This window comes from Uloborus diversus, chromosome 5 (assembly GCF_026930045.1).
Source record: "Uloborus diversus isolate 005 chromosome 5, Udiv.v.3.1, whole genome shotgun sequence".
Lineage (NCBI taxonomy): Eukaryota > Metazoa > Arthropoda > Arachnida > Araneae > Uloboridae > Uloborus > Uloborus diversus.
In genome coordinates, this window is record NC_072735.1 from 163041767 (window position 1) to 163067558 (window position 25792).

Consider the following 25792-nt stretch of genomic DNA (forward strand, 5'->3'; position numbering starts at 1 on the left):
TTTCTATAAGCTAATGCTACACAGTAATATGTATTCGAAGCTCTATTTACACTTTAACAGGGGCTATGCAGCTAAGTGTAAAAATATACTGTGGCACAAAGTTGAGTTGCCTGCACAAAGTAGCACACTTGACGGTCACAAGAAAATATAAATGATTTCAAATACAAGATGCTTACTTACTTTATATGAAGTCATTTATTTGTAGAGAATGTATTTAAACAAAACCTTTTTATTGTCAGTAACTGTATTTTTACAAGATAATCAAAACAAAATAAAATAAATTTTGACAATAATACTTCATTGCTCATAACTGTCGATTTAAAAAATAAATATTTAAAAAAGATGAAAAATATTTTGCAACTATTACTTTAAAAGTAGAATATTAATTTTATAGTCTATAGTAGAATGATGAAATTAAAAAAAATAAATAAAAAAATCTTAAAACTACAGAATATTAGTTTCAAAGGATTAATATGTAGAAAGTGTAAAAGGGAGATGAATTATGTTTCATTTTTTACTGCATGAAAAGGAAGCTCCTATTAAAATTACTTGCATTTACCAATAGTCATGCAAACATGACAATACCTGTATTAGGAAAAGATGAATTTTCCAGAGAAACAACTTTATCTCCCAATGATTGGAAAATTGTTCCTTCATCAATTTTGGAATTCAATAAGGAAGAACTAAATTCTGTAAACATGAATGAATATATTATTAACATTCTAAAATGAAGGATAAATCACTTACCAATGGGACAGATGAATTTTGGCGATCCAAAGATTCTAGATGAAATGCAAATCTATGTGTGTGCACCATTGAATAAACGTTTGTAACATAGAAAACTGCTGCAATAGCATTTTAAGCCCATTTATATCAAAAATAGTAGTCAAGATTTCACCAATAAGTGACAAATGGACTAAAAACAGCTTCAACTAAGCTTTTATTCCTTCTAATAACCAACTATCTTAATTTAGAAATTTTGGCACCTTTTACCAATTTTTACATGTATTGCCATTTTAGAGAGAAATTATAACACCTTATATTCAGTGGTGTACTAGCAGAAATGCAGTATGTTCAAAAAATGAATGCATTTGATTGTATAACAACACTATCTTTGATTTTTAATTTTAATTACCATTTTTTAAATTAATTATTAGTATTTATTTATTTTTTCATTTCTATTTATTTATTTGGACTAAAAGAAGAAAAGATCATACTAAAAGCTATTGAGCTGCATTCAAGAAATTAGGGGTTTCTAGCCTGAACTATAGTAGGAGTTTATTCAGAAAATTACAAACGAAACACATCTATAAATCTAGAATATCTCAATTTAGAGTAATATACATTTTATCCACTATTAAACCAATACAGCTTTTTTTTTATTTGCTTGCATGTAAATAGAAAAAGAGAATTACATATTTTGAATATGTGACTTACGCATAACATATAAGCATGTGACTTTTAAGAAATATTCAGAGTAATAAGGAATTCATTTAACACTTTTCTTGGGGTTTAAAAAACTCATTATGTAAAATAATGAACTCAAAATGCATAATAAAAAATTATAAATTTAAAAATACAGAAAACATTTTATTTTAATAATTTTAGATCAAAGTTTGACTTATTATTCATTGCTTTATTAGTTACAATCTTAATACTGCAAATGAAAATTGGAGAATGCATTATACAAAGAATAATAATGTTTAATAACTGAAAAAAGGCAAATTTGCAGAAACGGTTTGAGGCAAAACCTTAGCCTTAGCAATGACAGAACAAAAGAAAAATACAAAGTTAATACATAACATGTGATAAAAATGATAAAATGAAAAAATATTTATCATTTATTGAGATATAAATAAGTAAAAATTTATCAATGAAATTTTTTTCTTTTAACAGTTAGTTTACTGGTTAAAACAAAATAGAATTTACTAACAAAGTGTGCAACATAAAACTATCTTCGTAATATTTGTTTTTTCAGTTACTCAGCAAATAATGCTTACAGTTTTCATTTTCTTTCATATCTATGCAGGCTACGTAACATTAAACAGTGGCGCTGACTTGCAAAAACTATTGGGGGGCGGGGCAGACATCACCGGGGGGGTTAGGGAGTTATGTAATCCCACGGAGATTCCCCCCCCCCCCAAATAAAGGTCATATTTTTGTACCTTGAAAATGCCAATTTACATATTTTCTAGTGTGTATGATTTATAGAAACAGTATGTTACATGGCGTTTTCAAAGTAAAACAATCTAAAAATTGCTATAAAATTTTCTGGTTCAACTAGATCATGTTACTTGTCTTAATAAGAGAACTTTTTTGTTCTATTTTATGGGGAGCCGTGCAGTGCTGTTGCTAGGCATTGATATAAGGTAGGGCACTTGACTCGCGACGAAGGGCACTCTCAGATGCCAACTTTAAAAAAATATTGGGGGGGGGGCATACCGGGGGTTCTTGCCGCGGGAAATTTTTTACATTTGAGATGAAAAACAGTGAGTTTTAAAGTTTTTTTTTAAAAGCATTTTAAAGTCATATAATCAACATTAGAAGCCCGAAAACTCGACAAGCGTGATACATATTTTTTGGCTTTGAAAGAAGGAAAAAATTAATACAAACACGCACAGTATTTTTTTGTAAAAAGGTAATTTAACTTATGCATGTTTTTAAAGACCAGTTGTTTTTTCATTAGTGATATCGGCTAACATATTCAAGTGTAAATGACTCTCAATGTCTAGGCCATTTTTGAAAACTCAGTTGATTTTTCAAAATTTGTTTCACCTCTGTTTAATAAAAGCAAGCACTCTTGTTCAACTGCAATGACCTGTGCGCATCCAGTTGATGTAAACCGCCCAATAATGAAAAGATTGCACCATTTCACAAGCCTCAATGTTATTGCCTCGTAGTACTCCTTTGGAATTTTGAAAGTGTGCGATGAGCTGGCTTCGTTGTTTTCATACTTCTTTGGTATACGTCCATTCCAAGGAAGCGAAAGGATCATCATTTTGTGAAGGTTTTTCTTTCAAACACAATTCGCAAAAGTATTCAAAACTATCACGCCTCCCATTTAATATACAACCCTCATATATTTTTTCCAGATCAGCAACACTTAGAAGAGCGCGCCGCAGCGCTGCCCACCAATACCACTTAAATTTAGTTTTGTTTTCTACACTTTAACATGTTATCTTCTGTAAAGCAACAAATCTCTAGTGTCGTTTAAGTTTTATTGTATCATTGTAATGCTTTTATGCATTGATTCTGTCTGCTTTATTACATATTTTGATGTTAAATTACCAAAATTTTTGTCAAGAGCAAATCAAAATTGTAACTGATAATAATGTAATCTTTTATATGTTTAAATAAAGTTCCTCAGAGCTCCACTTGCTCAGATTTATCTGAACATTTAAAACCGATAATCCGAGCAATTGGTAGGTGCGGATGATCTCTGAGGGTGTCAAGTGTCAAGGCAACAGACTTGACCCGTAAGTTCGAGCACTGGGACAAATTCTAAGTGTGCTTGCAGCACCGCAACACCATCATTTTTCACACCACTCGTTTTCAGTAAACCTGCTTACTAGGGTAATAATTATTTGTTTTAACTCATTACTGAATGTATATTTTACAAGGTAAACTATCTTCAAACAAGGAAAATAAAAGATAAATTTAAGAGTTTAGAAAGTATTTTATACAACTAAATAATTTTCTTGATTTATTGAGGGGGGGAGTATGCCCCCAACAAAAATATTTTTAAGAGGGCTTGGCCCCTCTCACAGGCCCCATGGAGTTGGCGTGACATTAAATTTGTCATCATCTTCTATTTTATGTTTTGTGACCTGTAGATGATAGGACAGTCATTAATTACAAAGTCTTTTGAGGTACATAAAAATTTGGGGTCATACAAAAGATGTTTTTACTTGCTTTTCGAGACAGATGCCAAAAAATATGAAACATTCACTTTCTGACCTATACTCTATCACACATAGAGCATTTTTCAAAACAGATGTCTTTATACATGTCCTTTGTAAAAAGTTCTAGTTGAATTTTAATATTACTCTAACATAGCATATGTCTTCAAGACCCTTCTCGCAAAAAAGATATCAAGTCAGCAGTTGATTAGTTTACTGATATATGGATGCTTCACTTGCCAAATCGATTAACTCCATAAAACAAAAAGTCTAGAAAAGTGCTGAAGATAGCGTTTTACACAGAAGTGAACGGGCCCTCGTGTTACATTTCCTGTACTGAACCAAAAGTTTAATATAAATTCACATTCTAAGCATTGATTAAACACTATTAAAGCAGAAATAAGGATTTTTTTTTTAAAGTGGAGTTAATCGATTTGGCAACTGAGGCATCCATATGTGTCTAATTTTAATGTATCAGGGTCATTCCACAGTAATTTAGACATTTATGTAGTAGAGTCCGTAACGTGACCATTTTTTGCCATAACTTTTCAATTTAATGTTTGATTAGCATAGTATTTTATTTTGAGCTTTTCCTACCAACACACCATCTCAAGTTAAAATAATTTGCAAATCAAACAGTAAATTAAAAAGTTATGGCAAATAAAGGTCACGTTACGGACTCTACATAACTGTTAAAAATACTGTGAAATGACCCATCAACAAAAGCAATGCTATCTATAACTACCTTCATCACTGCTGGAGCGTCGAGGTCTTCCTTGAGGTTGATATTTCAATTGCACTTTTCTATTAATGCCAGAAAAATGTCCATACCTGAAATAAGATGTCTAATATAATGACTATAATAGCCAATTATAGCATATGCGTTAAAAACTATTATTGCAACAAAAAAAATTTTACACCATGAAGTAAATCTTCACCACTAAAATACTTCATATCAATGAGAGATAAATCTCACATAATTAAAAACTGAGCGCATGTATGTATGTATCTATGTTCGAGTTACTTCTCCTGAACACCAGTGAACTGACCATTGAACCAGCTATTGATAGATTCGTAATTTTCCTGACTTTATGTTCGGCTATTTAACATAATCCTTCAATGATAATTAGCAGATATATCAATTAAAAACCATTAATTATGATACTTAGCTTTCGACATACAATCCCAATTTTTCGAAAGCTTTCCTCCATTCAAATTAATATTCAGTGCTTCATCTCAACTTTCCGTAACAATGCTTTCATTAAAATTTGTTGCAATGAAAAAAATCATTGAAAAGAAAGGTCTGTTGCCATTTTTTTTTCTTGAATATGAACAATTAAATTTCTGGCTTTTGTTGTGAGGCTTTTCCTGTAATCGGGAGATTTAAAATGTCCCCTTTTTCGTTGTTTTACCCCAGTCTGCCGCAAAATTTTACTGTTTTTTTTTTGTTCAAGCCTGATTGTTGAACATGCGTCACTTGACATAACTTTTAGTTTTGAGGTAGATCGTGCAAAGCTGGGTGACGCAGCTAGTAAAATCAATAAAAAAGGAATTGCATGTATTTATTATTTATACCAGGAGTTTTCCTGATGCAGAGAAATAACTATTTATAAAAACCCCAATTGTATTCATTTAGTACTCTCATATTCCATGTAATGTAAAATGTGCTCTTCTTTGGAATAGTTTGTAGTAACAATTCGTATGGTAAAAATGAAAAAGCAGATAGTTTGGAAAAGTCCCAAGTAAAATAAAAAAAACATTTGGCTTATCATTACATTTCATTACATCTTATCATTACATCTCAGCTTATCATTACATCTCATATTCCATGCAATGTAAAATGTGCTTTCTTTGGAATATGTAAGAAATTATATGCTCCACGCGGTTACATTGCGTAACACTTGACAGGGATTCCAAGATTAATAACTTGGGATCTCCATAATTGCGTAATGGGGCTTCCGCGATTGCCTACTGCACAGATGCAGGAGAGCGCCTGGGTTATATGGCTATAGACAGTCGTGAAGGCATGACTGGAAAAACCTCCTGACCGAATAGCGGGATAACTTTATGGCATATCTTTTGACCGCTATTCGGGAAAAAGGGCAACTTGGCTGCTCATTATGTATATTGTGTCAGTGAGTAGAAAAATAAATTAGTTTGTGGGTGTTGTGAACATGGTGTCTTCAATTCTCTCCCTCTCTAAAAGTTGATTTATGGAAAATGTGAAAAAGAAGTGGCGAAGATCCTCTTCAGAATAGTTTGTAGTAACAATTCGTGTGGTAAAAATGAAAAAGCAGAAAGTTTGGAAAAGTCCCAGGTAAAAAAAAAAAAAAAAAACACATTTGGCTTATCATTATATTTGATTAGTAAGAAATAGTCACACTATAACAAACTTTTCATTGAAAAAAATTATTAATTTAATATTATTCAAATGTATTATTTCAAAAATGTATGTTATCAGATGATTAGAAAGTTATTCAAATCATTAAGACAAATTTTATATGTATACTTACATCTCTAGCACAGCTTTTAGTTGTTCTAATTTTGCTTTGTTTTCTTCTATTTCAAGTTCAGGCTTTAGTTCTATTTCACTTAACAAAAATCGTGAAATATCTAAAATTTCCTGGGAAAATGAAATATTTTCATTTAAGCGTCAAAATATTTAAAACATTGTTTAAGATTAAAAATAATAAGTCCAATAAGTAGCTCACTTGAAGTTGTTTTGGTTTTTTCAACTTCACATGTCCATCTTTGTATCCACCATATTTTTTAAATATTTCAAAGAATCTAAAACATTAAATTAATTTTTTAGTAAGAAATGGGAGGAAAAAAGTGTTTGCCATGTAGCAGATTAATAATGCTGTAAAATCAGTTGACATTAAAATTTGGAGGATATATTTTAATCCTGAGAACCCAAATTTATTACAGTACTCTGAAAATGTAATGAGAAATAAACTAAAGTTTTACTAACCTTTTTAATTTTTTACGATAGCTGTTACTGTTAAGTGATTCATTAATACACATTAAAACTTTAACATTCATCAAAATAAGTACAATTAAATGTTTTGTGCTTTTTTTTTTGAATACGTTTCTTTAATTGAAAACATTAGGAATAACTATAAATCATATACACATTATTTTATAAAAGAAATATTACATTTTACAGTAAGGATAATTTGAACACTTGAAAGAACTTAATTTTGGAGAATCATTTCACTGAGGGGTAAAAAAATCTGCAGATTTTCTTTTAATAATTGTGATAGGTTTATTTATTTATTTATTTAATTTCTCTCAAATTTGAAAATAATTTAAGAACTTTTCCAGAGTAGTGTAACAGGGTGCCCCATTTTTTCATGTTTTCAATACTTAGTTTAACTTTGGCTTGCATGTTTTCAACCAACTATTTTTCTATTTAGGATTTGCTATAAAAAAATCATTTGATGAGTGTTCATTAGGGTGGTTCAAAAAAAAAAACTTTTTTTCAGCTAGAGTCCAGGACACCCCCTATTTTTTTTTTTTTTTTTTTTTTTTTTTTTTTTTAGACTATACTAATAGTATTATGCTGTAAAAGTTTTAGCCTCTTACTTAAATTTTAAGAGGGTGCTCAATGGCCCGTTAATTTAACATTAGCCGCAGCATAGAAAATGCCACAAATTTAGAAACATTTAATTTCCCCAGCTGTTTTTTTTTTTTTTTTTTGAAAATTATCATTTTATTGCAATGTTTATGCATATTACTAATGTATATTATAATGTGCAGCATTGTTTTTTCAGTTCAATGTATTTTTTGACCTTCCTCCCCATGTGTATCATATTTGAGGGAGGGGGTTGAGCACCCTCTTTCAGTTGAAATAGGAAGCTAAAATTCTTCCAGTATATTACTATCCACAAGTCTAAAAATATTGAGGGGAGTCCTGTTATCTAGGAGAAACTTTTTTTTTTACATGTATTTTTGAACCACCCTAGTGTTCATAGAACTCCATTCCCACACACACTGAGGAAATGATTAACTATAACTGAGAAATGGCAACTTAGGCAATGTCGGCTTTGAAATTCTGACTCAGAATGTGATTATTCATTAATGTGCAAAATGAAAATTTATCTGCAATACAAATTTTAATCCTACAGTAATGAAACATAAAACTTTATTTTGATATGTAATGAGCATTAGCAATTCAGACCCAAGAAGTTAATTACAATGTTTGTTGCGACATAACTATATTGGCAATGCTTTATACAAAATAGTTGGTAATACAATACAAACTTAACATTAGAAAAACTCAAACTCTTGCTGAGCTGGATACACATATTCAAAAGCAGTGGGAATAAATAGGCCTTAATTAAAGGACAAATCAGTAAAGATATCAAGATTTGTAAACAAAACATTGATTATAAACTATAACAGATGCACTAAAAGGCTAATAGTCTGCACTGAAAATTTAAGACCCTAAACTTTTCAAATGAGATGCAAAAATAGCATTTTCTATCACATTTTTTACATATTTTTAGAAGTTAAAATACAGCAATTTACACTTCAATTCTTTTCACAAATTTAACTCAACAAACTTATGCACAAAGAAAACTTACAATTCATCACATTTAAAATGCAGAATGTCACTGATATTAAATTATCCATACTTGTAATGTTTAACTTCCATTTTCATTTTCTGTTTCGGAGTTCGATCCCCATGCCGAATAATAGCAATAACACAACGTAGTTCCATCCTGAAGTAAATGAAATATTTTTTCACATTTGTACGGTGGGGTCAAATAAAAAAATGCATGTATAAAATATATTTCTCTACATACAGAATGTTCAATCTTTAAAAAAAATGTTAAAAAGTCATACATTTTCCCAAATGTTGTAGGAACAATTGGTGGATCATCTAACTGAAAAGGCATTGACCATGGTATATGAAGCTGAGGTGTAAGTTCACGTAGAATCATGTTTCTGAAATATTTAAAAAATGATTTGAGTAAAGAACATTTTATTTTAATGGCAGCATTTAATAGACAGCATTTTAAGTATAAACTTTTACACTTAACATGCTGCTTGAACTATTGTCCTAAAATAAAAACTTCATTACAAAACATACCAGAAAGAAAATAACATATAAATTTTTGCTTAAAAATTACAACATATGAATAAAAATAAGCAGAATGTAACTGTTGAAGTTTTATTTCAATGAAATATTAGTTTCTAGAGTAAAATGCTTATTATGAGTGCTTCAAATACAATGAATAAAAATACACATGTTGCATTTTGAATGTCAATTAGTACATACTGTTATAGAAAATATACAACTAACTTTTAAGACGTATACAAAGAACAAACCCTAGAATTTTAGAGCAATCATCATAGTATTTCATAGAATTCTTCACAAAACTAAAGCCATTTACATCACATACGTAGGATTTTCCATTAGCTCTAAGAAGATCAAATCCACAAACTGTTTGCTAAAATAAATAAAAATCAATAAATAAGGTGTATGTGAGGTTTTTTAAATTATTAGTATATGTGGGTTCTTTTATTATTAGTATAACATAAAAATGTATTTGAAAAAATAAAGAAAAGTAAAAAAACAAGAGACAAAGGTAAAAAAGAAAGTGATAATGATTATTTTTGTTTCCTCCTGCTGTAACCTTTTAACTTAAGACTAAATTGTAAAAACAAGACAAATCCTCATATATATAATAGCCAATGATCGAGTAACGCTGTCGTCATCAACAATGAATTTTGCACCATGGCAGGATAACTTGATAATATTTTTTGGCAATATTTGACATGGCAGGGAAATGCTTTATTTTGACAGAGCTGAACTGGATCCGGCAACTTGACTGTTTTATTGGTAAGACTGTCATTTCAGGGGAAAGAAGAAACGTAAAAATGGTCAACAATGAGCGCTATCTGCTGGATTTTAGGTCCACTAGAGTTTGGGTTAATAATTTCAACTATCAAAATATCACCAAACAGGTAATTGCTTCGTTCAAATGTAGAAGCAATTTTCACCCCTCATACCTTGACGGGAGATTTTCTACTTTGTAGAATAAGAAATAAGTCCAGCAGCTAACAGAATATAAAATCATATTGATTTTATTTTTCATATTTCTGCACAAAGGGGATTTTTTTACTTCATAGTCTATCCATTTATATAAAATGTCCAGAAGATCTAGACTTTGCTCTTGAAGGTTGCTTACATTACAAGCAAAGTTCATATTAGCTGCTAAATAAATTTCATAGACTATTTCTTAAATTATGGCTGAGCCATTTACAGTGGCAGATCCAGCCGATTGTTTTGGGAGGGAGCCATCCGAAATTTTTGAACAAACTCCCCAGGGCCGAATTTAGCTCCATGCCGCCCCTAGGCAAATTTGAAATCTGCCGCCCCTCTCCCCCCCCCTAAAAAAGCAAAATATCCTTGACTCAATAAAACGTAAACAGTGTTCCCCAGGTTCCAACTGTCAAACTTATGAAGAAATGATGGCGTTTCACATTCAGAGGCGCCCCGATGAAATGATCACAGTGATCTCCCACAAAATTTTTTATTCGGCAAATACCATGATTGAAAAACATTTGACTTTCATAAGATGTGTGAAAGTAATCATTATTAAATTACAAGAAAAAATTGTCTCTGGAAAATGAAAGAATGCTAATGTATTTTACTTTCAAGAATAACAATTTAATTCAAAAAATATGTATTATAATAGCAAATTTGCCGCCCCTGAAAAGTTTGCCGCCCTAGGCAGCTGCCTACACTGCCTATTGGGAAATTGGGCCCCGATAACTCCCCAGAAATTTTATTAAAATTAAGTTTTAAAAACTCAATTTTCGGGGTATCGAGACATTAGGTGAGGGGGTGGATTTAGGAATAACCCTTGAAAATGTTTCAAAATTTAAATTTCCGAGTAATTTTTGAAAATTAGGAAACTAAAAACGCATTTTGTCTATTTTTGATGATGTACAGAGAAAGGTCAGGTTTCGGGCGCTGGCCCCAAAATACTTTTTGAAAATAAAGCTTAGAAACCAAAATATTCCGTCATTATGCATTGAGAAGTTGGAAGAGGAGGGGTGCTCTTCTAGCTCTTCAGCTGTCCAGCCTAAAAATGCACCTTTAGGTAATGTTTGCTTACGTTAAAGGAAGTGTGAAGGTACTTAGAATCCTTCCTTCCTGGAAATATTTTGCCTTTAGGCTCTAAAAATTCGATTTTTAACTATATTTATACATATTTTAGAAAGGGATGGAAGTGTGTGAAGTTCGTGAGCTCCTCCAAAAAAAAAACTCCCTTTTAAAGCTATCACGATATAAACTAGTTAGGGAGGGGGTCCTATCAAAACTCGTTTGTAATTGAAGTCTGAAAAAAATTCATTTAAGTTGCTTTTAAGCAAGTTAAGTGATAAGCGCTTGATAAGCTAGTTTCAGTTGACATTTTTTCCAAATAAAAGACTTAAAATGCAATTTTCTGCTACATATCAAGGCATTTGTGAAAGGGCATGGGAAAAGGGGGTTCTCCTCCTAGTTTCGAAATTAAAGCCACAAAAACGAAAATTTAGGTTCTTTTGGTCTTGTGAACAATAGATATACTCTGAGAACAGCAGCATTTAGAGATCGTCCAAGTGTATGTAGTTGGAATCAAGAAATGATGTAAAAGATGGAGGAAAATTTTGGAAATAAAAGTTTTGTTTTGAGGATAGGGATATGATTTATCTCCCAGTTAAGGCCTATACTTTTTTTTCCGTAAAATACATGTGTTAAATTTTGTTATCTTGTCATAATATATTTTTCTGTTTTTTCCTTAAAAAAATTCCTACAATAACAAGGCTTTGGGAGGGGCCATGGCCCCCATGGCCCTCTTCTAGATTCGTCCCTGGCCTTTTATACCAATAGCCATTTAATCCATCCAGACAGGTTTTACTCCAAGCTTAAGTAACTACTAGAGTCCGGATTACATGTACCAAAATATGATTGAAATATCCATGAAAATATGCAGTAAAATACTAAAAATTGAAAAATATATGCATTAATTATTTTTAAACTACTATAAGTAAAAAGTAATGCATCTGAATAAAAAATGTTCGACCATTCTATTTTTGCGTTTTACTATTAAGGCAATATGAGGCAGTGAGAAGCAAAGGGATGTAATTGGATAGTTTCAAGTTTTGAGTAAAACACATTTGACGTCCTATGTAGGCTTTCATTGAATTTTTTCCTAAATCATGCTGTATAGCAGCACCTACCAGAGCTGCTGGTACTACATGAAATACACCGCCAGCTCAGTCATTCCTGCCGAGGACTGCAGTTTCGCGCTTATTAGCACTCATCAGCCCGGCATAGGAAGTGACTGAGCTGGAGGCAGAAAACCTCCGAAGGAAGCCAAGAGTGCCAAACAAACTGGTAGCTAATATAGAACTAGCACTGACCAGACGAGTGACCGAAGCAATGGTTCGGTTCAACTGAGTTGAAAGGCTGGAATGACTGAGCTGGCGGTGTATTTCATGTATTTCTGTATTCTTAGCCTGGCTATGGGCAGTAACTTACTGAAAATACTAGTAACTCTGTACTGAAAATACTCTTGCCCCAAAGACAGAGGAGAGGTTCACCTACCATTTATACTGATATTGCAAAACTTTTAATTTTGTCACTTACATCCCTTTGTTTCTCACTGCCTCATATATGAATATGTATTGAAACAATTACTTGCATTAAGGTTTACATTAATTACTGTTATTGCAATAAATTACATTATGCTTTTCAAGGTTTTTCTTTAGTTACACATAGACTTTTATCATTTTATAATTATTTCTAAACATATCGATAATATACCCCCAAGTTCGCAACAAAAATGAGCAGTTAAATCTCTTGTCCATTTGGTGATGCTAGTGTTATTTAGTGAGATTTCCAAAAAATCAACATTAAAATTGCAAGGTCCCAGTTGGTATAATTTATCGGTATGATTGTGACAGTATTGGCCACAACAAAATTCTTAATTAGGCATCCCAGCTGTATATTTAATAGGATTTAAATGAATGTGCTACATTATATTATTTTTGAAACATCACATGAAAAAAATCTAGTCTTAACATTTTTTTAAGAAACTGGCCTGCTTCTACTCTAGCATCCAAAAAAAAAAAAAAAAAAAAAAAACACACACACACACACACACACACACAAATAAAATAAAAATAAAAATTTAAAAAATGCCAACTCATCTAGCACAATTTCATATAGATGTTTTTTTTTACACTGAATAAAAATGCTGCCTTTTTACATATTTTTTCTAAACCTAGCATTTTACCAAAGGGTTTCTAGTTATTAAGCATCAAATTTAAAATTACCAATTATTTCATGGGGGTCAATAACTATACCCTTTACCCCATTAAAATTAAAGAATACTCAGGATAACTTAGGAAGAAATAACCATATCATTAAAAACAGAATCAAGAAATCAGTTTTAAATTGAAGATAATTTACCTTGAAAGCTAAACAAACTTTTCGTGCTATCAGTTTCTCAGCATTACTTAAAATGACTGGATATCTCACTTCTTTGCCTTCCTTGTCTCTTTCCACTTTCCCATCTAAAGCCGGAGATTTTCGAGCTTCCGCGTGGGCATAATCAGGTCCCACTGTGTATACCTAAAAATGACAAAATTAAATGTAGTTTAAACTAGTATGTTGTAGACATTACAAAACATTCATTTCAAACAACCAAATTTTTACTTACAAATCTAAAAAAGCAAAAAAAAAAAAAAAAAAAACCCTTAAAATAAAAACATAAATTCTTGTTAACTTTGAACCATGTTATTATTAAAACAACAAGGATTTAATACAAAGCTTTAAAATAAACCAACAATTACCATGTTGGAATTAATGTTATTGGATACTTTATTCTTATTACAAATCTTAAATTTTATTAAATTGTTTTCCTGCTCTAATAATTTAATAAAATCATTGCAATAACTTTAAAGTAAAGTACTAACAAACTTAGAGTCAAACATTACAACCAAAGTTTGAATGTTCTTTTTTTTTTTTTTTCATTTTTTTAAAGCAAAAACTAGTAGAGAATTTTAAGCTTCAAAATATGATACATACTTTGACATCAGTACCATCAGTAGGCATAAATTCTTCATAGATGAATGATCCAGATTTTCTTACTCTACTTTCTGGTGAATAAACGCTACTTCTGCTACCAATCTGCACCACAAATACAACAATATTTTTGTGATTGGTAGATTAACATTAAATAAAGTTTTAATTTGGAAAATGAATAATGTAGAAAATTATTTAAAAAATAAACATTTTTCTTATCAAAAGGAAAAATAACTATTCTGAAGTTATCAATATTACCAGAGTTAATTTTTTCAATGCATGCAGACAATGTAGGAATAAAAATTTAACTCTACTCTTTCTTTTTAAGTGTTTGAAAAGGAAAAAGATTGGAGGCAAGTGTAGCAGTAAGGATTCGAATGCAGAACTGACAAGCGAAATGAAAACTAAATCAGTAAAACTTTTTGAACAAAAAATAACTAGTTGAAAAATAGCTTCACAAATTAGTTTAAGTTTGTTGACATTAAATAATAATTATCACACTCTTGGCTTCAGCTGAAATTTTCATTATTTATTTGGGTCCCTTACAGTTTCCAGACTGCAGACACATTAAAAAAGTAATTGCTTTACACCTTACTTTTCAGTAAAAATATAAGAACAATGTACAAATTAAAAACTTAATCTATACACATACAGTCGGACCTCCATATATCAAAGTAGCAAATTGCTGGAAAAAAATTTGATATGTAGAAATTTCGATATATAGAAACAATTTTAGTTTATCATAAAAATCTTCAAAAACATTAAAATAAAGCCTAATTTTCGTGCATGAAACCCAATTTCTTGTTTATATGAGCATCACATTAAATGAAAGTTAATAATTGAAAAATCAAAAGAAATTAAATTTTTCCGCCTTCATACATCTTCATTCTTTGGCAATTCTAATTGATCCGCAACAGTAAGGAATTTCGGTTTTGACAATGTAATCGAGAGAAAAGTAAAAAATCAATCTATTTAACTTGAAAGATTTTTATTGATGCTAAAAAGACTAGGAATGATAATCAACAGACAAAAGGGAAAACTTGAAACTGATTTGACAATGTTACTAGTTACAACTAAGATTTGAAATAAACTTGAGGAAATTTAAGGACTCCAGAAAGGAACAATGACCTATCTACACACCCCTCAACACCAGATTCCTTATGAGTTTCATAGCAACCGTAAGTGAACATAATTTTCTTCCCTAACCTTCATTTTTTTATGAGACAAACAGTTTAAAGTGGAAAAAAAATCTACGAATGTCTGGAATTTTTTTTTGATATATAAAGATTTTTTTCGATATATAGAAACAATTTTTCTATGTAATGAACATGAATATTTGCTGGAATTTTGATATATAGAAAATTTTGATATGTGGAAGTTTGATATACGGAGGTTCGACTGTATATGCTATGTGGGTATGTGTATGCTCTTTATACAAACCCAGTTTACATTGGATCTTTGCCAAATTTGGCAGATGTCTTTTAATGCTCAAGAATTCATATAGGGGGTAGATCCCCCCCCTCCCGGCAGAAAGTTTGAAACCAAACGTTTATACCTTTTTACAACAATGACTGAATTTTTGGAACTTAAAAAAAAAAAAAAAAAAAAAAAAAAATCAAAAGAGGTTCAAATTTCAATTTTTAGCCATAAAATTGTTCTTTTTTACATGTTGATAGAAAGTTCTACGCTTTTTTTTCTCTTTATTTAAACCAGTAGAGCAGCAAAGCGTGGGGGGGGGGGGGAGAACCCCCCCTTTTAGAGCCATTATTTTTAACATAAATGCAAATTCTAATACAGTAGTTTATGCATATGAAAGGGGTGTTTTCATTAAAAAAAAAACTCCAGAAGGTATTTCTCATCGAAAAACCCCTCAAGAAGGTATTTTTTATCAAAAAAAAAAAACCTCCAGGAGGTATTTTTCATCAAAAAACCCGGTATTTCTCACTGCAATAGTGAGCCTGATTAATAAAACATGCGTCACTTGATACAACTTTTATTTTCAAGGTAGACCCATACAATGTCAGGCAGCACAGCTACTTTTTAAAAAAAATATGAAAAAACCCCTAAAAATAAGCAAAATCAAATACACAAATATCATCAAATACAAAAAAGAAAAATAACAAATAACGTATCAAAACTTCTTTGAATAAAAGAATGAGAAAAAATCTTTTGAGATAAGATAAATTGGTGCTGGTCAGCACAAATTTGCTTTTTAATTCGGAAAAAAAAAACCTATGTAAAAACATCTGCACCGTCCCTTTGAATATTGAGAGAAAACTATTTTACCTTTCGAAAAAGTCGCTGACTCCCACCACCAGCTGATGTTGGGTAATATATATAAATATTGTGGTCCTCTGCAGATATAGGCTTTTCAACAAAAGGTTTATTAAAAGTTACTCCATCTACTTCTACATGATCTTCACTTTCAACTAATTCTAAGAAAAAATTTAATCATGTGATGCATTATCTATCAATACATTTGCACAAGACAAATAAGTATGCAAAAGAAAAATGATATATTGAAAGAAGGAGGACAACTACATAAGGAAGGAGAAGAAAAGAATGGCAACCAATCAAACACTGACTCATTAGATGCTTGGGAGTTTGAAGAGTTGCTAATATGCAGTTAGTGTGACTAAATACGTAGTCTAAAAATTATGCAAGCTAACCAATGTCAAAACCTATGTTCAGTTCAAAATGTTTATAAAATAACTGAAATAACACAATTTTTTTTTAAAAGAAATAAAACAAGGATGATATGCATGAACAGAGGGGTTCAATTGGGCAATTAAAAAAAATTCAATGATGCTTTACGTCTATTTTCATTAGATGTATGCAGTGCTGGATTTACTTATACAGTGCTGGCCAAATTATAAGACTAAGACTTTTAAAAGCAAATTCTTTATTGATTACATAACTTTAGACACATTATCGAACAGTGAAATAATTATCTGATATTTAGTATGCATTCCCTTGTTCTTGATGAGCATTTTAAGTCTTTTTGGCATACTTTTCACAAGGTTTACACCATTTCTTAACTTTTTAAAAAAAGGAGGTAAAAAATTGTTTATACTCACTATTATATATACTCACATACACATACTCACTAATTTCCTAAAACTAAATTTAAATATAATAGAACACACTAATAAAAAGAACTAGTAAACTGTTTAAGCTGATTGAGGTTATGTTCGTGGTAAGTAGATAAACAAAGAACATAAACAAAGCACAGTGCTGCCACCTGCAAACATTAAATTATGCTAAAATAATGTAATAATCAGTGTACAGTATGTACTGTACTTTAACAGTAAAATAAATAGTATTTTAGTACAAATAGTGTACAAAAAAACAAAAAAAAACTCTTAAGTCTAATAATTTGGCCAGCACTGTAAGCTAAACAAACTAGTTTAGGGAGTCCAGTAGTTCAGGGGAGGGGGGGGGGGCAACTCCCGAAAAACTGCATGATTCGTTCTTAAAAGAATAAAAATACTAGAAAACATGTACGCCATTTTCAAGTGTTTGAAAGCCTTGAAAAGTTGGGAAAATATAGCAACAAACCTTGAATTTTAAAATTTCAGTAAATGGAAGAGAGTGAGGGTTCTTGAAATTCAGTTCTTGATACATCCTGTATCAAAAATATAAAAACCATGGAACTCTCTTTTCTGTAACATAATGCTTGAGACAAATTTTTGTGACTCACATGTTTTATATATTGCTATTTATTTAATCCCAAAGTCAGTATTTTTGAAATTCTTTTACTATTATTTGCTACTTTCTTACTTCTACTGCATACAATCAATGTGCTTAGCACGAATGAAAAAATTACGTTACCTCTATTCCTTATCGTTTTTGGCACTACTTGTAGTTGAAAAAAACGAGCTGATGTGTGCATCACATGACTTCCATTTATGCCAATTTAATAATAATAGCGCTTTGGAGTAAGCAAGGAAACACTAAATATTTTCACCCTTAGTTTCTTGTGAATCGAAGCAAATAAGAAAACGTTTTTACACAGATTTATTTCCCCATTATTGGCAATTTTAATGTGATTCAGTGATTAACTCTTTAAATATCACCAACATTGGCCAAATTAAAACCAGACTTAAAAATTAAAATAAAAAAAAAAATCGTCAAATATTTTGCCAAGTTGGCAACAAAACTTGACTGCCAAAAGCTTGGCAATATATTGCCAAGTGTTTGAAAAATTATAACACCACTTGAGTTAGCTTTGAAATGAACAATGATTTCCCCCCAAAACGGGGTAAAAGACCCCCTTTGGAACTCCTGAATGAAACCAAAAAGGAAGGTGCACAACTAGACCCCACTAAGAGTCTACATACCAAATTTCACCTTTCTAGGACATACCGTTTTTGAGGTATGGGAGCTACATACACAAATACGTACATACATAGGTATATCACGAGAAAACTCGTTGTAATTAACTCAGGGATCGTCAAAATGGGTATTTCGAGTGTCTGTATGTTCCTAGGCATATATCCACGTGTGGTTGGGTCGAAAAAAACTCAACATTCATTCGGGGGTGAGCAAAATGGAAATTAAGGCCAATTTTTGAGTGAAAATTTTTTCGTGGATACAATACTTCCTTCTTTGTAAAAGGGAGTAAAAATATAAGAATGAGAAATTAATAGGGTTTTATTTATTTATTTATTTTTTTCGAAACTTAAAATCGGTGTTCCCCCACAAAGTTAGAACAATGCAGTAAAAGTATACAATCTAGTATTCAAGTGTAAGATATTGGAGAGTGCAAATGAAGTGCATATAAAAATATATGTCAAACAAACAAATTTTCAAACCAGCGTTTGCAGTTGAATAAAAAATAATATGTTTATTAAAGGAAAAATTTAACTCAAACTTTAAAAAATCCCTAATTTTGAGTAAATCTACAGTTTTTTTTTTTTTTTTTAAACTTAAAATAGGTGCTTCTCACAAATTTAGAACAATGCAGAAAAATATACACTCTAGTAAGATAAATAAATAAATACCTTTGTGCTGAATAGTAAAGTCAGAACAAACAACGTAAGTAGAAGCACAAATTTGTAAATTACCGCAGACACATGTTTCGGCGTTACAGGGAACGCCTTTTTCAATGCAAAAAATAATGAGCTTATGGATGAAAAGACCATCCATAAGCTCATTATTTTTTGCATTGAAAAAGGCGTTCCCTGTAACGCCGAAACACGTGTCTGCGGTAATTTACAAATTTGTGCTTCTACTTACGTTGTTTGTTCTGACTTTAATACACTCTAGTATTAAAATGTGAGATATTGGATAGTGCAAATGAAGTACACATAAAAATGTGTTGCCTAACAAATTTTCAAACCAACATTTGCAATCATCATCAACATTCGTTAAAATGAAACTCATTTTTGCACAGGATTTCCCGTAACACTTTTAAAACAAAACATACTACACCAGACTACACACAAATCCATTTTAACCAGTTTCCAGAACTAAACCAATTTTTCTGCCATTACTTTTAGACATAATAAAAATATTTTTGCTAAACACAAGTGTAGTTCATTTTTAGCTGGGTACTTACATTATTTACATGAAACTGGTAACTTACATTATTTACATGAAATACAATGTACTTAAAAAAAGGAAAGTATGATAAAATACTGTGCAAAGCAAAAAATAACCAATAATATTTTTTTCAAAAATAAAAAAAAACAATTAAAATATAAGCATGTCTTTGAAATATTGAATAAGAAACAATGAAAAAATTATAAAATTGGAGAGAACTTATTTTTTTTATATCACAAATGGAAAACAATTGTAACTGTTTTAAAAGAAGTGGTACATACCAGAAGGATTTTCAGACTCTCGATCCAAAACAGCATATCTAGGAAGCTCAATACCTTCATTTTCCAAAATACTATAAACTTTTCGTCTGCGCCAAAGCAAATAGATTTGTTATTTTAATTTCACAGGATGAAATTCTCAACAGTACAAAAATGTAAAATGAATTTATTGATTCAAGTATGACTCATAAAACATAAATATTGAAGCTATGACAAATAATAACTATGATAACCGAAAATTACAAAATATACATTTACTACATATTTAACATTCAATGAATTTATGAAATGATTCAGATGCATGTACATAGTTAATGTAAAGTACCAATGGAAAATTCAGAAACCGCTTGATTTTAAGGGACCTCTAAACTTGACAGGCAAAAACAAATGAAAACTGGCAGGAGGATAAGAACTTTTTGAAAAGACAAACTGTCTACTTTTAGAGAGAAAAGGAACCTGAATTCTAAAAAAAAAGAAGGGCCTTTTTCTTAACTTCAAATGTTAAAATTAGGGGTGTATTGATCATAATCAACCAATTTGTATTGATTAATCAGCTAAAAAAATTTTAACTGAAACTACTTTTGCCTAAGAACAGAAACTATGCTAAATGAAATTATTAAAACTGCCAATTGTTTTGAACTCCAGCTGTTGTGCGGCAATTTAATAAAGAAATTTTTTAATCATTGTGGTAGAGTCTGAACAACAGATGGAGATTTTTTTAGAGAAAAAAATACAAATGGAAATAAGAAGCTATAGGAAAAATTCAAAATGAAACAAATTGTGAGGGACACAGGAGGAAAAGGGCTATGGAAAAATTGACTTGTGGGGACTTTTGGAGACTAGTTATTTGGACTAGTTACCCCGCATTATTCGGCATGCCGGAAAAAAGCGAGGTTAATCAGCATGCCAGGAAATTTGAATTTTCTGGAATGCCGGATAATTTGAGGTTTATTTTGTAACAAAACTAAAGTCGATTTCCCCATTCAGTTTCAATCAGAAAGCAAACCATTGTTACTGCGATTCGTTCATAATTTTTTTAAACAAATTATTTTAGGTTCCTTTTAGAGAGGTAAGTTTAATTTTTATTTATCGAATAGCTATGGTAAATTATTTAGCACTTGCTTAGGGGCGGAAACTTACTGCTTAAATGTTTGCTTAGTTTTAATTTAATTTTTAGAAAATTATTCGTTATTGAATAATATTTTTCTTGGTAAAATAACAAATGACACTGTTAGTTAATATTTTTACAAAATTCAACTGTTTATTAATACTAATAAGATATGTATAGAACTTATATTATTTTTTAAGCTAAACATATATATTTTACTGTTTTAATTTTTTCCTAACCTCGATTTTTCCGGCACGCTGGAAAGGACCAGGCAAGTGCTATTAAAAATTTGGTGAACCCCCGAATTTTGCGGCATGCGAGATAATGTGGGGTAAAACAGTATCTTTTCAGTAAAGACAGATTTTGAGATTAATACTAGCTGCCAGGGTGGCTAGATTAGCCGCCTATGGAGGGTTGTGCAATCTGCCTGCAGTGGATTGGTGTGCACCGCCTTCGACAGTCTATGTTAGGGGCTTCATTTATTCTTGCCAAATGTGGTGGTAGATTAAGTACTGAGCAGTACATAAATTTTCTGCATGACACCACTTCTAGAAAAATTCCATTTCCAATCTGCAGCGCTCGTCTACTTAATCATAAACTCGAATCACTCAATCACTTCTGCTTTAAACAGAACAAGAGAAAGAAAATATAAGTTGCACAAAAAGAACACCTTGTTTTGTGCAGGCAAGAAAAGCATAACCTTGAAAAAAGAAGAACCGAGGGCGTGGGCAGATCCAGAAAACATTCAAGGAGGGGGCGATTGATTTTAGATACTTACCCTTTTATATATTTCAAATTTCAAAATTTCTTCCCTAACATCATGGAAGATCGTCTCAAATTAAGGGGTCTTCTTTTAAGTTTGGAACTTCCATTTCTAAAAAAAGTCATCAAAGGTGTCCTATAATTGCTCTTTTTGGACTTCAATTTAAAAAACTTTCTAGGGGATATCCCTGAAACCCATCGTGTGTCATCTGGGATACTCAAAAATGGAGTTTTTTAAACTTCAAAAACCTTCTTGTGTTAAGTTCTGATCCCTGTCACTAAAGTGTTAAGAGATGTGCCACAATTACATTTCCAAGACTACAATTCTGAAAAAAATTCTGAGGGAGAGCCTTTTTTTCGCAACATTATTGAAGATTGTGTCTAAAATTACGTTTTTCGAACTTCATATGCCAAAAGAGAGTTTATGCATCTTGACTCAAAGAGGGGCGATCGCCTCCATCGCCCATCTCTTGTATCCGTTCCTGATTGAGGGTAGGATTTAGCAAAGGGTCAGCTTTTATGCCAGAGTGCTCTCCTTTCGGGGGTAAAAATGTCCTAGAGAATTTGCATTTTAATTAATATTTTCCATAATTATTGTCGTAGAAAAACAAAAACTGCTCAGACATGGTGTACGAAAATTACGAATCTACCGATACCTGGTTCAATTGGCAATACTGTGGCTTTCGGAAAAAAGTTAGGGTGACGTAGATAAATACAAAGATTCATACACACGCTTTTTAATGTATAATACATTCTTTTCTCCAACTATTCATAAGCCAGGAATGTGTCTATTTTTTTGTCAAATAAATTGACTGCTAGGCCATCAAACTTCTGGCTAACCAGTGCCCTTGAAATCTACAGGAGTAAAAATTTCATGCTTCCAACAGTTCTAAAAGATGTGCCATCATTGGTTTGTCAAGGTGAGATAAAGAACATGATGAACCAAGGAATATGTTTCATGCTGAAACCCAAAGTTACATGGGAAATTTAAACAATTGGCATAGTTGCCAGTGAATAGGGAGCAATGAAATCAAGTGCCAAAAAACAGCATATACTCAGACAATTTACGAAAGTAAACCCATAGAATAGTACAAGTAGTCGTCAACTTAAGCATATTTTGCTCAACAATAGTCAAGTTACCACGTTCACTCATACAAGTAGTACTGTGTCATTAATGGAATAATTGATACATGGAGTTACCTGGATAGTCGAGTGATTTACGGGTAAATTTCAAAGTTTTAATGTATTTGAACCCAAAGAACATGTTAAGTTAGTATTTTGAAAGCAAAAATTATTTTGATAAATAAGTGTAAAATTTTCTAAAAACCAGCAGTTTGATAGAAATAATTTAAAAAAGTACAAGAAAAATTCTCAAAAGAGAAATTTTTTTTGCAACTAAATAAAAATGAATTCCATTACTGAATTTTGAAATATGTGCTATTATAATATATGAACATGTATACATCCATAAATTAGAATAAAAGCCACAAATCATACCTGTCTTGGATGTCATATTGCATGAACAAATCATTAATAATAAAAGGTTTCCTTAGATTTGCATACTCCACAGCTTTTGCTAATGGAAACCCTTTTGAATGAAATGATATAAGGCAATCGCATATTGGCCACTTTTCTACTGGTTCCTACAAAGCAGTATAGATATTTATTATTAACTCATACTTATACAATATTAAACCTATGATAACAATTGTTCATGTCAACAAATAACACAATAAAGGGTAATAGTACAATAATATACGTAAAGTCAAACTTTAAAAAAGTTAACATGAATTTTTCTTTTTAATTTTAACAATCAGTTTCAAATAATTAACTTCCATAAGGAAAAAAATAGAAACTACAAGCTTACTGGTTAAAAAAAAAGTAAAAAAGAAAAAAGAAAGAAAGTAGGGGGGGGGGGAGGGAGGGAAAAAGAAAGAAACAGATCATCACTGGCCTGAAGGGAAAAAGTGAGAAAGGAGTAGAAGTTAGTGGTTTGTTTAACTAGAACTGAACAATCAGTGCATGAAGGGTATTTTGCAGACTTCATTTTTCAACTGCATACATGTTTTCTTAACATCGTCTTCAAAGTCAAAAATTTTTAGTCACATTTTAGTAACATTTTTAACCATGAAAATCTTATGTTTTGAGAGTATAATCTAGCAGTGTAGTTTTGGTTGCCTTATGTAAGGAAAGATATTTGTGTATTAGAAAGGGTTCAAAGAAGGGTAACCAGAATAGTAAGGGGACTTTCAGATTAAGATTATGATACCAGACTTAATAGGTTTAATATGTATAGCCTGGAGCAAAGGAGGATCAGAGGGGACATGATCCAGTTGTTTAAATTTATCAAAATGAATGTTAATGGATTAAATTTTTGCACCGAAAGCAGGACGAGGAGTCATTGTTTTAAGCTATTCAAATCTCAGGCTAACCTAGAAATAAGAAAAAACTACTACTTTAGTAGGGTTGTGGGCACTTGGAACAGCTTACCAGAAGAGGTGGTAACGAGCAAGGGGGTGGATAGCTTTAAGAGGGCCATTGATCTTCATTGAGGACTAATAAATTGACTAGGACCAGCCTAGCTGGGCCAAGAGCCTGTTGCTGGTCATCACATTTGTATTAATTGTTTTCTACACAGGAGCAATTTCATAAATAGCAACACTGTCAGATTTCATGTAATTAAACTTAATGTCAGTTCAATAAATTTAATCAAATATAAATGGGTCTTTCTTTTTTCAGTGCTCTAAAAAAGTTCTTTTTGGTAATTCATATCTCAGTTAAAAAAATCCCTCTTTAGTTCAAGACATAGCTATGGATGCACTGGTTTTGGTGCGCATATATTTCAGAGCTAAGGTTGGAAAAAACTATTTCGGGACTCCCCCTTGGGGTTTGAGGGGACTTACCAAACAAAAAGGTGCTTTGAAAACAATTTACATAACCTTTGCTTTATTTTCACAATAAAAAAAACAAGTACAGTTGGCTCTCTTTAAAGACTTTCAAGGGACCACAAAAAATTGTCCTTAGGTAGAAATCGTCCTTAAATAGAATGCTTTTTAAACTATAGTGTACCATCTGGGACCGGGAAAAGCCATCTTTAAATAGAGAAAGTCATTAAATAGAGCATCGTTAAACAGAGAGCCAATTTTTTTTTCAAGGAGCAGCACTCATTACTAACTACAGCACTGTGAATATTTATAAAAAAAATTCTTAAACTTTTCAACATCAAGAATAAATAAATTGGGTCCTTTTTCCCTTTAAATAAAACTATAAAGTTGTGTGGGGAGGCTCAGTCAGGAAGTTTTTTTTTTTTTTTTTTTTTGGCTTTTGGTGGTGCCCTCTTTACTTCTATGATTGTGATTGATGTGAGTTTCAGAGGATTTTGCCTATCCTATGAGAGGAGGCTTGTACCCCAGCAAATAAAAGGGTTGACAACCCGGAGCAGGGAGCAACAGTGAAAAGACAACACACTATAGATGGTGGTGCCATCTACGGACAGTTCGAGAATTCAGAACCAGGCCAGGAGCCGAATAACTTTCTGGTCTGGCACCCCCAGAGGTATCGTTTCACTTGGAGGACATTGTGACCACGAGCATATTTAACATCGCCAGTCACCATTAATGACGACGATGGATCTTCGACCAGCAAGGATCGAACCCGAGACCCTCCTGCCCCAAGTCCAATGCCTTACTGATCAGGCCACCACAGCCCTCTTTTTACTTCTATCTTGGCAACAGCAAAAAATATCATTCCATGTAGTAGCTATGTTTGACCATAAAGAGAAATAAATACCAAACCTTTGACAAATGGAAACATTGAGGCATAGGCGGATTTAGGACGACAATTTTGGGGGTGCAACAATAACAGGGATCTGGGACGTGGGGGGTTTCAACAAGGCAGTGGCGAAATCAGAAAATAATTTTAGGCCAGGGCGTACTTTTAAGTCTAAAAAACGAGATGTAAACCATATTTAGTAACATTAGGAGATCAGCAGTTCTTAACATTTCAAACTGCAGAAAAAGTTTTAAACAAAAGTCGATGTTGTTAGAAGCAAGGGACGAATCCAGCTTCTGTTTTGAAAGGGGATTCACGCCCCAGAAAAAATTTGCAATAGTAGTTT

The 25792-nt window shown here is 31.6% G+C and overlaps 1 protein-coding gene across 7 annotated transcripts in view; it reads right to left on the bottom strand.

Annotated features, from left to right (window-relative positions):
- Positions 1 to 25792, bottom strand: part of LOC129223385 (inositol hexakisphosphate and diphosphoinositol-pentakisphosphate kinase-like) — a 109002-nt gene that overhangs the window by 66428 nt on the left and 16782 nt on the right. For 6 of the 7 annotated variants that reach the window (XM_054857970.1, XM_054857971.1, XM_054857972.1 and 3 more), the window contains 11 exons: positions 23173 to 23318; positions 19809 to 19894; positions 16270 to 16418; positions 13987 to 14088; positions 13369 to 13530; positions 9234 to 9355; positions 8748 to 8849; positions 8537 to 8623; positions 6611 to 6686; positions 6413 to 6522; positions 4645 to 4730 (listed from right to left, as the gene is read on the bottom strand). In XM_054857970.1, the coding sequence (XP_054713945.1) occupies positions 4645 to 4730; positions 6413 to 6522; positions 6611 to 6686; positions 8537 to 8623; positions 8748 to 8849; positions 9234 to 9355; positions 13369 to 13530; positions 13987 to 14088; positions 16270 to 16418; positions 19809 to 19894; positions 23173 to 23318 (1228 nt within the window). Of the gene's footprint in view, positions 1 to 585; positions 691 to 4644; positions 4731 to 6412; positions 6523 to 6610; positions 6687 to 8536; positions 8624 to 8747; positions 8850 to 9233; positions 9356 to 13368; positions 13531 to 13986; positions 14089 to 16269; positions 16419 to 19808; positions 19895 to 23172; positions 23319 to 25792 lie in introns of all 7 variants that reach the window. The other variant, XM_054857965.1, reaches the window with a different exon arrangement.